The 13,420-nt window shown below is 44.7% G+C and overlaps 1 protein-coding gene across 2 annotated transcripts in view; it reads left to right on the plus strand.

Annotated features, from left to right (window-relative positions):
• ABCG5 (ATP binding cassette subfamily G member 5) overlaps window positions 1-13,420 on the plus strand; it is a 34,633-nt gene that overhangs the window by 12,858 nt on the left and 8,355 nt on the right. For both annotated transcript variants that reach the window (XR_009521456.1, XM_060026711.1), the window contains exons 6-11: window positions 344-483; window positions 1,235-1,364; window positions 2,176-2,389; window positions 2,472-2,677; window positions 3,492-3,630; window positions 8,733-8,918. Coding sequence is in view for 1 of the 2 variants with exons in the window: in XM_060026711.1 (XP_059882694.1) it covers window positions 344-483; window positions 1,235-1,364; window positions 2,176-2,389; window positions 2,472-2,677; window positions 3,492-3,630; window positions 8,733-8,918 (1,015 nt within the window). In the remaining variant the exon portion in view is untranslated. The remainder of the gene's footprint in view (window positions 1-343; window positions 484-1,234; window positions 1,365-2,175; window positions 2,390-2,471; window positions 2,678-3,491; window positions 3,631-8,732; window positions 8,919-13,420) is intronic.

Raw genomic sequence — 13,420 nt, forward strand, 5'->3', positions numbered from 1 at the left:
CTCCTCTCAGCCTTTTAGAAACACCTGGGTGCCAGCCTGCCAGCCCTCGTTCCCTGTTAGGGTCCCCTGGATGGAGCCCAAACAGTCTATAGTGCCACACGAGAGGCCTGACGTGGTTGCTGCCTTGTCCCTTCAAGGATTCAGGCTGGGATGTGCTCTGGAGCTGGGAGTTGGGCCCTTCCAGGTCAGGTGCTTTCTCCTGGGCTCAGGCTAAAGTACTGCTCACTGCACACTGTTTGGATGGGATAAGACAGCTCAACAAGGAACTGTTCAAATTTCTGAGGCTAGAGCACAGAGCCCAGGCTCGGCAGTGACTCAGATGTCTGACCTTCCTTTGCCGCAGAGGTCATGCTTTTTGATGAGCCAACCACAGGCCTGGACTGCGTGACTGCAAATCAGATCGTTGTCCTCATAGCAGAGCTGGCTCGCAGGGGCCGCATCGTGATCCTTACCATCCACCAGCCCCGCTCCGAGCTCTTCCAGGTGAGGGGGATGTCTGTTGTTCCAGCTCAGCTCATCCAGGGTGGGTATAGGTGTGCCAGGCTGGGGATCTCGGAGTAGAGATTAGTACTTAAACCAGAGCAATCCTGATGGGAAGGGCCAAGGATGGAAACTCAGTTCTTTTAGCACCTATCACGTACCAAATACCTTCTATACACTAGCTCTTTTAATCCACACAACAACCCTATGAGGTGGGTACCAGCATTTTCACTTTACAGAGGGGAAGAGTGAGACTTAGAAATGATCCAACATTGAGCCAATATCACAGTTAATAAAAAGCTGGAATTGGCATTCATATTCCAGCAAGTCTGTGCTTTTCCACTAAATCATATAGAGTTCCTTCCCAAAAATCTCACCTTGGATCTCCTAGGATCCTTTTAGGGAGCTATTATTTGCCTTTTATAGATGAGGATCTGAGATTTAAAAAAATTTTTTCGGTCCAAAGTCACTCATTCCGGGGCACAGCGGGGCCTCAAACCTATAGGTCCTCTGACCAGTTCCATGAGTTGTCCTCTATCCTAGACATGATGCTGGGTGCAGGCTGGGAGGCAGCAGGACCCACAGGGGCAACCCAGGCTGGAAGGAAGAGGGATGCATTTTGAGAGGTTCTGATGGCCGCAGTGAGAGTACTGATCTATGGCTGAGAGAGTCAAAGGACTGACTACTTGAGGCTTCTTTTCCATAAGGATGTGGTGACCTGATTACACACTAACACTGTCTGTCGTTCAATCAGCTCTTTGATAAAATTGCCATTCTGAGCTGCGGAGAGCTGGTTTTCTGCGGGACACCGGTGGAGATGCTTCATTTCTTCAGTGGCTGCGGTTACCCTTGTCCCGAACATTCAAACCCTTTTGATTTTTATGGTAAGTTTTTCTTTCACAGTCCCCATCATATATGTTTTCTAAACTTTATCTTCGCAGATTTCTGCCTAGATGACACCAGCACACGTGGGTTTTATTTCTCCTTTTGTTTTGGTGTTTTTACTCTTCAAAAAATTAATTTGGCCGAGCCAATTAACTTGCCATAGATGACCTATCAGAATGAGGTGGGCGATCTCTTTTTTTTTAAAACATTTTACCACTACTCTTCACTTTAAAAAAAAAATAAATTTATTTTATTTATTTATTTTTGGCTGCGTTGGGTCTTAGTTGCTGTGCGCGGGCTTTCCCTAGTTGCGGTGCGCGGGCTTCTCATTGCGGTGGCTTCTCTTGTTGTGGAGCACAGGCTCTAGGCACATGGGCTTCAGTAGTTGTGGCACACGGGCTCAGTAGTTGTGGTGCACGGGCTTAGTTGCTCTGCGGCATGTGGGATCTTCCTGGACTAGGCCTTGAACCCGTGTCCCCTGCACTGGCAGGTGGATTCATAACCATTGTGCCACAAGGAAAGTCCCGGGGATCTCTCTTGAAATGGTGCACTTCTACTTTGTCAGAGAAAAATTAGCTGAACTTCTGAATTCTCCCAGACAGGCCTATCAGGATCTTCATGGCCCTGCTGTGGTAGCTTTAAAATATTCTGATTTTATAGGTGGGGATTAACAACAGGTATTATTTTGATGAGATGAGGTATTATGGTTAGCACTCTTAAATCAATGATGGAACATATATTATTAGTCACTGTGTATATATGTGCATTTAAAAACACATGGGTCATTTTTTTGTGGGAAAAAAATTTCAGTGGACCTGACATCAGTGGATACCCAAAACAAAGAACGGGAAATAGAAACCTACAAGAGAGTCCAGATGATTGAATCTGCCTACAAAGAATCAGCAATGTATCGTAAAACCTTGGAGGATATTGGAAGAACAAAACACCTGAAAACATTACCAGTGATTCCTTTCAAAACCAAAGATTCTCCTGGAGCCCTTTCTAAACTGTGTGTTCTCTTGAGGTAAGAGCCTCACCCCATTTTAGATAGGTAGACATCCACCCATTAAAAAAAAGCAATGAAAACGGGGTTGTTTGGCTTTCAGGAGAGTGACGAGAAACTTAATGAGAAATAAGCTGGCGGTGACTATGCGTCTCACTCAGAATCTGATCGTGGGTTTGTTCATCGTTTTCTTCCTTCTACGGGTCCAGAACGACGTGCTAAAGGGCGCCATCCAGGACCGTGTGGGTCTCCTGTACCAGTTTGTGGGCGCCGTCCCGTACACGGGCATGCTCAACGCTGTGAACTTGTGTGAGTGCCCTGCCCCGGAGGTGGGCCCCCGGGGTCACGGGAGCTTCTCTCTCCCTGAATATCTCCTTTCTCCAGCCGACGCCTTGCGAGACTCCACCATTATAGGGGTATTTCTCTGAGCTCAACCTGGCCCCCTCCGGGTTCTCTCTCTGGGACAAGGTAACTCGTGAATTAGTAACACCTTAGTGGGAATTAGCTCTCCAAGTGGATCTCCCTGAGGGTCTCTGAGGATCCAGGGAAGCATGAAGTTATGAGGAGATGATGCAGCAGAGTTTGGACAGGGTTTTTAGAAGATCAGCCCTGGTATCTTCTCTTATCCATTAGGAGGCACAGCCCATGGGGGCCCGGATGCCTGGTCAACTTTGCACTGTTAACGTCCTTTTTGGAGCCTATTTTAGGACAGCCAACGCCTGGTTTTCAAACTCAGTGGGAGTCCAGAAGCAATACCTAGTTGCCTGATGTTCTGTGCCAACACCCTGCAAGAAAAGAGGACAGAGTGCCTCACGTCACTCATTTGTGTCCCTTTTGCATGTGTGTTCTTGAAGTGGTGACACCCCTCCCCCCCACTTTAAAGAGACGGAAATAAATTGTGACAGCTTTTGTAATCCTATTGTAATTCAGGTAGAGTGTGGATTTCTGGGGTGGGGGTATTTATAGTTCTATGGATGTCAGGTTCCTTTTCTCTATGACTAGGGGGCCCCAGCTGGTCCTCACCATCCAGTGCTGATAGGTCTCAAGTTCAGCCTGGGCTAGCACCCCTCCCCGTCCAGCTGTGTGGTGACCGGCTGTTCTGCAACCTGCCTCCCATGCCCAGTTCCTGTGTTGCGAGCCGTCAGCGATCAGGAGAGCGAGGATGGCCTGTACCAGAAGTGGCAGATGCTGCTAGCCTACGTGCTGCATGTGCTCCCCTTCAGTGTCATTGCCACCATCACCTTCTGCAGCGTGTGCTACTGGTAAGGAAGAGGGTGTCCAGAGGCCTTCAGTTTTCCCGGGCCATGCTTCCCAGATGGTGGGATCCCAGATGGCCAGTGGGACCTGTGGAGGGAGAGCCCCAGGGTAAACAGCTCCCTGCTCTGGAGGGTCTGTCTTTGCCCACCAATGTCCAGTACAGTGTCCTGTCCTTCAGGACAAAGAGAGGAACCCTCACTGTGGGCCACACGGGACCTGAGAGCAGACCAGCAAGACTACACGCACCAGGGAATAACCTGTCCCGCATCCACTGCGGGGCCTGGCCTGAGGGGAGGGCTCTGGAGTAGCTGGGACCAGGTGCAGAGGCAGCGAGGCTGTCCACCCAGCTCAGCGTGGCTCCCAGGCTGCTGTGAGCTGGAGCGGCAACGCTGCCTGAGGTTTCATTTGACCGACCTGGGGCATCGTGGTTGGGCTGGGGTGACGGGGGGTGGAGGAATCAAGAGTGACTATGGGAAGAGGGCTTTGGAGAACCATGAAGCACCCCTGATGCTGGGTTTTGATTGATGGTTTGTAGACAGTGCTTTTTATTGCATAGAACATTTTACAGATGCAAATCTGAAAGTGTGTAGAGTTATTTGTTGATTTGTTGTCATAGGGAGATGTATCTTCCCTAATCCCTCTGGCTTTCCCTTAAGAAAAGATGGGGGGAATCATCCGGCATTCTGTGATTCCAGTAGTGAAAGGTGCCCAGCTTGTCGTTCCAAGAGAGGACTTCAGACGCTTCTGGAGACACTGTCTTTCTTCAGGGCACTGGATTCATGTGCAGGTGCTTCCACCCATAACCAGTATAAAGACCCCGTGGTATGCGATGTGAATAATTATGATGAATCAAGTGAAATACAAGTAGAAGATAAGTGAGGGCCTGGTTTGAGCTCCAAGATGAAGAGTTAGGAGGTCTTATTGTGCAGACTCTTAGACGTTGTTGTCACCCTGGGGAGTGACAGAGGCAAAGCTGCTCGCTCTGGTTAGCAAGAGGGCGGGCGCTCGCAACCCAGGGCGATGGCAGGGACCACACGGCCCTCCTTGCTGGCCTTGATGAAGCCTCTTATCCTCTGACGCTCAGGAACATGCTGAATCTCTGATCTGTGATATACATAAACCACAGGCCCGTCTAGTTTAGGCTAAATGATCCGGGAGCAGATTTTTTTTAAGTGACCGTTTTTGAGTAAGCCAAGGTTGGTTGGAAATTGAGAACCTTGTTAATTTAGAACCCTGCTCCTCAATGTGGCCCACGAAGCACGGTGTCAGTGTTACCTTGGGGCTTGTTTAACCTGCAAAATCTCATGCCCAGCCCTGCTGAATTGGATTCCACATTTTACACGATCCCCCAGGTGATTTATATGCACTTCAGAATTTGCAAAGCACTGATTTTGAAGACCATATGATATTTGTAAAACTGCCCATGAGAAAGAGTTCTGTACGATTTTAGAAAACAGGGCGGTTTTAAACTAGGTTCAGTATTGTCATGACTCTCTTTGACAAAAGCATAATCATTTCTAGTGGTGGCAGCACAGCTGTTAGCAATGTAGCAAATACTCTGATTCAATGATAGAAAAGTTTGTTGAATGCCTACTAGGTGCCAGGCACAGTGCCAGGTGCAGCTGCGGATTTAAAGGGGAGTAAACTGAAGGGGCTGCCCTCAAGCTTGCAGTTCTGAACTGAGACGGCCCTGAAAGCCGGAGTGTTTTCTGACTCTTAGCAGCACATCAGACTTGAACTCACTCAGTAGCAAAATCCGATCTGAACCAACGTGAGGTTCATTGTACTTTTCCCACAGCAACATTCCTGTTTAGTAGATATGTTACAGGTGGAGTCCCAGACCCCACTGCAGCAAGCATGGTCTACACAGTGTGAATGAAGTCTTTCCCAAATCTGTAAATTGCCACATTCCAAAACACATCTGGCCCTAAAGTATTTCAGATGATGGATTATGGACATAAATCTCCAGATGACTTTAATTCAAGAAAGTGTAAGATTAATATTATAAAGAAGCACGAACACGGTGCGGAGGAATATGATAACAAAGACGGCTGACACACGTGAGCACTTGCTTTTATGTCAGGCACTAAAAGGTTTAACTATATCAATTCATGTAATCCTTGGCACCATTCTCTAAAGGCGGCATTATTCATTATCCTTGTTTGAAGACGAGGAAGCTGAGGCACCATGGGGAATGTCTCTTCCCCATCTCACATTCATTATCACAGTGAATTACAAAGGAGACCAAGGGTCCATTTGGCTGGATGGGGAGAGGGACTCTTGGAGGCTTTATAAAGGAGAACTTGAGAGATGAGCAACATTTGAATAGATGGAAAAGGAGCAAGGGCGTTTCAGGGGGAAGAAAGAGAAGGAGCATAGGTTCAGAAGCAAAAACACACAAGACCTTTCCAGAGAAAAAGTTCAGTTGTGCCGTGGGGAAAGGAGGATTGGAAGGAATAATGGAAAATATGACTGACAGCCTTGGAGCCTGGTAGGTGAGGTGCTGAATGCCAGGCTAAGGGGCTGACGTGGATTAGATACCGGTACCTAGTAGAGGATTTTGATCCCCAGAGAGTGACCCATCTGTGTTGGACTCTGGGGGGTGAGGCTGGCATCACTTTCGTCTCAGACTGGAGAGTTAGGGCAGAGAGGCTGAACAGCCCAGTGAGGAGCCTTGGTAACAGTCTGGGAAAGGCAGAGGCTCTGGTGAAGAGAGCAGCAGTGGCAACAGAAAGGGGGTTTCGCTTTGAGATGCTGGGAAAGTAGAATCGAACGGACTTAGAAATGGAATGGATTTGCTGGGGGGTAAAGAGAGTCACGGATGATGCCTGAGTTTTCAGCCTGGGAGGATGGGAAGGGGACAGTATCCTTATCAAGTTTGCGAGGAAAGAGAATGGATTTGGTTTTGAATATGTTGCATCTGGGATGCTACAGGACACCCAACAGGAGATGTCAATCAGAGGCACAATAGGTTGGTGTAGAAAGAAAAGGCAAGAGGAGTGAGAGGAGAGGCCTGGGAATGGATTCTATAGGCGAGAATGTCAGGGAGGAAGCGGTCTGAGGGTGATATCTTAAGAGGCACATTCAGAGGGTGGGAAGAGGGAAGCAATCCGGCGAGAGAGGCAGAGAGGTGGTTAGAGTGGTGGAAAGAGAAGCAGGATCGGGCAGTGTCAGAGAAGGCAAGAGAGGAGGGAGTTTCACGACGGTGTAGTGAACCCGTTCAGTACTGCAGAGGTTCAAGGAGGTGAGGCATAGGTTTAGGAGGTCACTGGTGCTCTTCCATAAAAGAGGTTCAGTAGAGTGGTGGGGGTGCCAGTCAGGTTTACCAGGGAACAAGGAGTGAGATGGGAGAAGCAGGTGCTGTTTGAGAAGCTTGGTGGTACAGGAGAGGATAAAGAGGGGGCAGTTGCTTAAAAGGTTACCAGACTCAAGGAGTGGTTATTTTACAATACGGTAAGTAAGACCATTAGGGAAAACCATTAGATTGAGAGTAGATGAAACTACAGAAAAGTTGGGTAAGTCGCAGATCAAGTTTCCAGATTAGACCAAGGCAAAAATAGGAAAATCAGATTAACATAGTATCAAGGATGCAAGTAGACAGGGTAAAGCTTGGCAAAGATGGGGGAAGAGATAGAGACAGGGAGAAAGAGAGGAGATGCAAAGTAGGGAAGAGAAAGATAGAAATTCACAAAATGGGAGGTAAATCCATCTGCTGAGCACTGGGGAGAGAGTTTGAAGTTCCCTGGGAAGAGAGCATAGTTTAAAGTAGAAGTTTTTATTAGCCATGATGGGACATGACATTGGAACCCAATAAGCAATGAGGAAGAATTAGGGGTCCAGGAATCAGCTGAGGCAAAGTGGCAGAATGGATCCAATTAGCACAGCTTAATTGAGAGAGCAAGGTCCCCAGGTGGGGAATTGGTAAGGCAAAGAATAGCAGAAGGGATGAGGATCTGAGGCATTGAGGGCTTTGGGGAAATGGGAGACGGGAGGAGGCCATGATCAGAAGGGGCATTTCCAGAATGTGAAATCTTGGACATGCAACAGTTTTGAGTAACAAGTAACATTTAAATCCCAGACATAGTGAGTGATCAAGATTAGGTGGGTGGAGCCACTGGAATTGATCAGGTGACCTAATTAGGAGGCACTGGTGTTGATGGATTATGAAGGTTAAAAACCTTGAGGATAATGATGGTGGACGGGAGTGCAAAACTGACCCTGGTCTAAAAGCCACAAAATCATCAAAGGTGAGAAAATGTCTTAAAAGTCACAGAGGACTGCCTTGAGGCAGAGAATTAGTAGTATAAGCCAACTTCCTGATTTGTATAGGAGGAAAGGCAGATGGCCTTGAAGAGTGGTAGGGAGGGGTGAGGGTAAGACATGCCAACTTCTCTTACTTACTCTACAAATGGAAGAAAGAGTAGCCACGTCTAAGGGTTGTTGAGGACGTGCTATCACCAGGGAAATGTTATGTGGTGAAAGGAATGTAAGAGGTTAAGGGGCATGGATATAGAGTAGCTTGTTTACAAGAACATGAAGGTCAAATCAGTGGAAGGGGTTGGTAGAATAAAAGACAAGAATGGAATGGAACAGGCCTGGGGAGGGCTAATCCACTGGAGGATGAAAGCAGTGAAGGGTTTTCACGCTGGCAGTAACCCCATGTAACAAGGGTGAGGTTCAGGGAAGGAGGGGCTGAGAAGCAGGTTGGGTGAGTCCTTAGCATTAGGGTAGTAGGCTAGCTAGGGTGGGAGCAGTGCCAGCCAGGCAGAATGTGGTTGCTTATGGAGAAGCCTGGACAGTTCAGCCCTACTTACTGCAGTTGGTTGTGACCATCCTCTGAGTGTTAGTATTTTTCTATGAGAGCTGAGGGGCTGTAAAAAGGAAAAGGTGGCTCCATTGACTTGGGGCCAACAGAAACAATTTGAGGGACTAAATGGCCTCAAATGTTGGCCCTGTTCCGAAAAGGCCTTTCAAAGGGGAGTTTGGCCTGCCCTGCAGACTCTCCCCACCCACTTAACCACCATGGATTTATCCACAGAAGTCAAGTGTGGAATTTTTCTTAAATGATAACCCTTGGAGAGGAACTAAAGACCTTATGTTTTTTTAGGACTCTGGCCTTATACCCTGAGGCTGCAAGATTTGGATATTTCTCTGCTGCTATCTTGGCCCCCCACTTAATTGGTGAATTGCTAACTCTTGTGCTACTTGGTGTGGTCCAAAACCCAAATGTGGTCAACAGCATGGTGGCCCTGCTCTGCATTGCTGGGGTGCTTGTGGGCTCTGGATTCCTGAGGTAAGATCTAATAATTCAAATGATTTAGACTGGCATGATTTGATGTTAATGATCACCTCATAATGATTATTATAAGGCGTTACAGAGAAGCGCTGTGTGATACTGTGATACTCTATCACCTTACAGTCCGGAGTACTCATAGTGCTTCCTAGTCAGTATTGCTTAGACTTTGAACTGTTCATTATTTGTTAAATAAAACGTCGTCAGAATGAGAATCAGGAAATGATGATTGAAGCATGTTATCACATGTCATAAGCCATTATAACAAGAGGAGGAAAACCAAGCTGTCCTCCAGAAATACTCACAGCCTATTACAGGCTAAATAGCATGCATTTGGTTCATTTCTTCCCTGGCACTGTTGAGTTTCTATTCCAGCTCTCAATTCTCAGTTACTTTAAGAAAGTAAGAATAGTCAGATAAGAAAAGAGGCTGCAGGATAAAAGACTGCTCAAGAAAGCATCAGGACTAGAAGGACACACACCAAATGTAAACAGCAGTTATCTCTGGGTGATACTTATTTTAATTTTCTTGATATTTTCCTATATTTTGTGAATCTTCTATAATGGACAAGCATTACTTTATAACCAAGAAAAAATATATGTACACATACATACATATTGTATATTTTTTTAAAGTAGCAGGAACGGCAGAAAATTTTAGAAGGGTGAAAGTGGTTTCAGGTGGGTGATGTGAGTGGGATCCAGTAAGTAAACCATGGGTCCCTGAGAAAATGTGAAGACAGCTCTGTTTCTTTGACTTAAAAATCAAAGAAAAGGGCCCGGAGACCTTCAAGATGGCAGAAGAGTAAGACGTGGAGATCACCCTCCTCCCCACAAATACATCAGAAATACATCTACATGTGGAACAACTCCTACAGAACACCTACTGAATGCTGGCAGGAGACCTCAGACTTCCCAAAAGGCAAGGAACTTCCCATGTACCTGGCCATGTGGCTGACAGGGTCTTGGTGCTCTGGCCAGGTGTCAGGCCTGTGCCTCTGAGGTGGGAGAGCCGAGTTCAGGACACTGGTCCACCAGAGACCTCCCGGCTCCACGTAATGTCAAACGGTGAAAACTCTCTCAGAGATCTCCATCTCAGTGCTAAGACCCAGCTCCACTCAACAACCAGCAAGCTACAGTTTTGGATACCCTATGCCAAACAACTAGCAAGACAGGAATACAGCCCCACCCTTTAGCAGAGAGGCTGCCAAAAATCATGATAATGTCACAGACACCCCAAAACACACCACTGGACACGTTCCTGCCCACCAGAAAGACGATTCTCATCCACCAGAACACAGGCATCAGTCCCCTCCACCAGGAAGCCTCCACAACCCACTGAACCAACCTTAGCCACTGGGGACAGACACCAAAAACAACGGAAACTACAAAGCTGCATCCTGCAGCCTGTGAAAAGGAGACCCCAAACACAGTAAGTTAAGCAAAATGAGAAACACACAGCAGATGAAGGAGCAAGGTAAAAACCCACCAGACCGAACAAATGAAGAGGAAATAGGCAGTCTACCTGAAAAAGAATTCAGAGTAATGATAGTAGAGATGATCCAAAGTCTTGGAAATAGAATGGAGAAAATATAAGAAACGTTTAACAAGGACCTAGAAGAACTAAAGAGCAAACAAACAATGGTGAACAACACAATAAATGAAATTAAAAATTCTCAAGAAGGAATCAATAGCAGAATAACTGAGGCAGAAGAACGGATAAGTGACCTGGAAGATAAAATAGTGGAAATAACTACCGCAGAGCAGAATAAAGAAAAAACAATGAAAAGAACTGAGGACAGTCTCAGGGACCTCTGGGACAACATTAAACACACCAACATTCGAATTATATGGGTCCCAGAAGAAGAGAAAAAGAAAGGGTCTGAGAAAATATTTGAAGAGATTATAGTTGAAAACTTCCCTAATATGGGAAAGGAAATAGTCAAGTCCAGGAAGTGCAGAGAGTCCCATACAGGATAAATCCATGGAGAAGCACACCAAGAAAAATATTAATCAAACTATCAAAAATTAAATACAAAGAAAGAATATTAAAAGCAGCAAGGGAGAAGCAACAAATAACATACAAGGGAATCCCCATAAGGTTAACAGCTGATCTTTCAGCAGAAACTCTGAAAGCCAGAAGGGAGTGGCAGGACATATATAAAGTGATGAAAGGGAAAAACCTACAACCCAGAATACTCTACCCAGCAAGGATCTCACTCAGATTCAATGGAGAGATTAAAACCTTCACAGACAAGCAAAAGCTAAAAGAATTCAGCACCACCAAACCAGCTCTACAACAAATGCTAAAGGAACTTCTCTATGCAGGAAACACAAGAGAAGGAAAAGACTTACAATAACAAACCCAAAACAATTAAGAAAATGGTAAAAGGAACATACATATAAATAACTACCTTAAATGTAACTGGATTAAATGCTCCCACCAAAAGACACAGACTGGCTGAATGGATACAAAAACAAGACCCGTATATATGCTGTCTACAAGAGACGCACTTCAGACCTAGGGACACATACAGACTGAAAGTGAGGGGATGGAAAAAGATATTCCATACAAATGGAAATCGGAAGAAAGCTGGAGTAGCAATTCTCATATCAGACAAAATAGACTTTAAAATAAAGACTATTAGAAGAGACAAAGAAGGACACTACATAATGATCAAGGGATCAATCCAAGAAGAAGATATAACAATTGTAAATATTTACGCACCCAACATAGGAGCACCTCAGTAAATAAGGCAAATGCTAACAGCCATAAAAGGGGAAATTGACAGTAACACAATCATAGTAGGGGACTTTAACACCCCACTTTCACCAATGGACAGATCATCCAAAATGAAAATAAATAAGGGAACACAAGCTTTAAATGATACATTAAACAAGATGAACTTAATTGATATTTATAGGACATTCCATCCAAAAACAACAGAATACACTTTCTTCTCAAGTGCTCATGGAACATTCTCCAGGATATATCATATCTTGGGTCACAAATCAAGCCTTGGTAAATTTAAGAAATTTGAAATCGTATCAGGTATCTTTTCCGGCCACAACGCTATGAGACTAGATATCAATTACAGGAAAAAAACTGTAAAAAATACAAACATATGGAGGCTAAACAATACGCTACTAAATAGCCAAGAGATCACTGAAGAAATCAAAGAGGAAATCAAAAAATACCTAGAAACAAATGACAATGAAAACACGACAACCCAAAACCTACGGGAATGCAGCAAAAGCAGTTCTAAGAGGGAAGTTGATAGCAATACAATCCTACCTCAAGAAATAAGAAACTCTCAAATAAACAACTTAACCTTACAACTAAAGCAATTAGAGAAAGAAGAACAAGAAAACCCCAAGGTTAGCAGAAGGAAAGAAATCATAAAGATCAGATCAGAAATAAATGAAAAAGAAATGAAGGAAACGATAGCAAAGATCAATAAAACTAAAAGCTGGTTCTTTGAGAAGGTAAACAAAATTGATAAACCATTAGCCAGACTCATCAAGAAAAAAAGGGAGAAGACTGAAATCAACAGAATTAGAAATGAAAAAGGAGAAGTAACACCTGACACTGCAGAAATACAAAGGATCATGAGAGATTACTACAAGCAACTCTATGCCAATAAAATGGACAACCTGGAAGAAATGGACAAATTCTTAGAAAAGCACAACCTCCCGAGACTGAACCAGGAAGAAATAGAAAATATAAACAGACCAATCATAAGCACTGAAATCGAAACTGTGATTAAAAATCTTCCAACAAACAAAAGCCCAGGACCAGATGGCTTCACAGGCGAATTCTATCAAACATTTAGAGAAGAGCTAACACCTATCCTTCTCAAACTCTTCCAAAATGTGGCAGAAGGAGGAACACTCCCAAACTCATTCTATGAGGCCACCATCACCCCGATACCAAAACCAGACAAAGGTGTCACAAAGAAAGAAAACTACAGGCCAATATCACATAGATGAACATAGATGCAAAAATCCTCAACAAAATACTAGCAAACAGACTCCAACAGCACATTAAAAGGATCATGCACCATGATCAAGTGGGGTTTATCACAGGAATGCAAAGAATCTTCAATATATGCAAATAAATCAATGTGATAAACCATATTGACAAACTGAAGGAGAAAAACCCATCATCTCAATAGATGCAGAAAAAGCTTTTGACAAAATTCAACACCCATTTATGATAAAAAACCCTCCAGAAAGTAGGCATAGAGGGAACTTACCTCAACATAATAAAGGCCATATTTGATAAACCCACAGCCAACATAGTTCTCAATGGTGAAAAACCGAAACCATTTCCTCTAAGATCAGGAAAAAGACAAGGTTGTCCACTCTCACCACTATTATTCAACATAGTTTTGGAAGTTTTAGCTACAGTAATCAGAGAAGAAAAAGAAATAAAAGGAATCCAAATAGGAAAAGAAGAAGTAAAGCAGTCACTGTTTGCAGATGACATGATACTATACATAG

The sequence above is a fragment of the Delphinus delphis genome, chromosome 12 (genome assembly GCF_949987515.2).
Source record: "Delphinus delphis chromosome 12, mDelDel1.2, whole genome shotgun sequence".
NCBI lineage: Eukaryota > Metazoa > Chordata > Mammalia > Artiodactyla > Delphinidae > Delphinus > Delphinus delphis.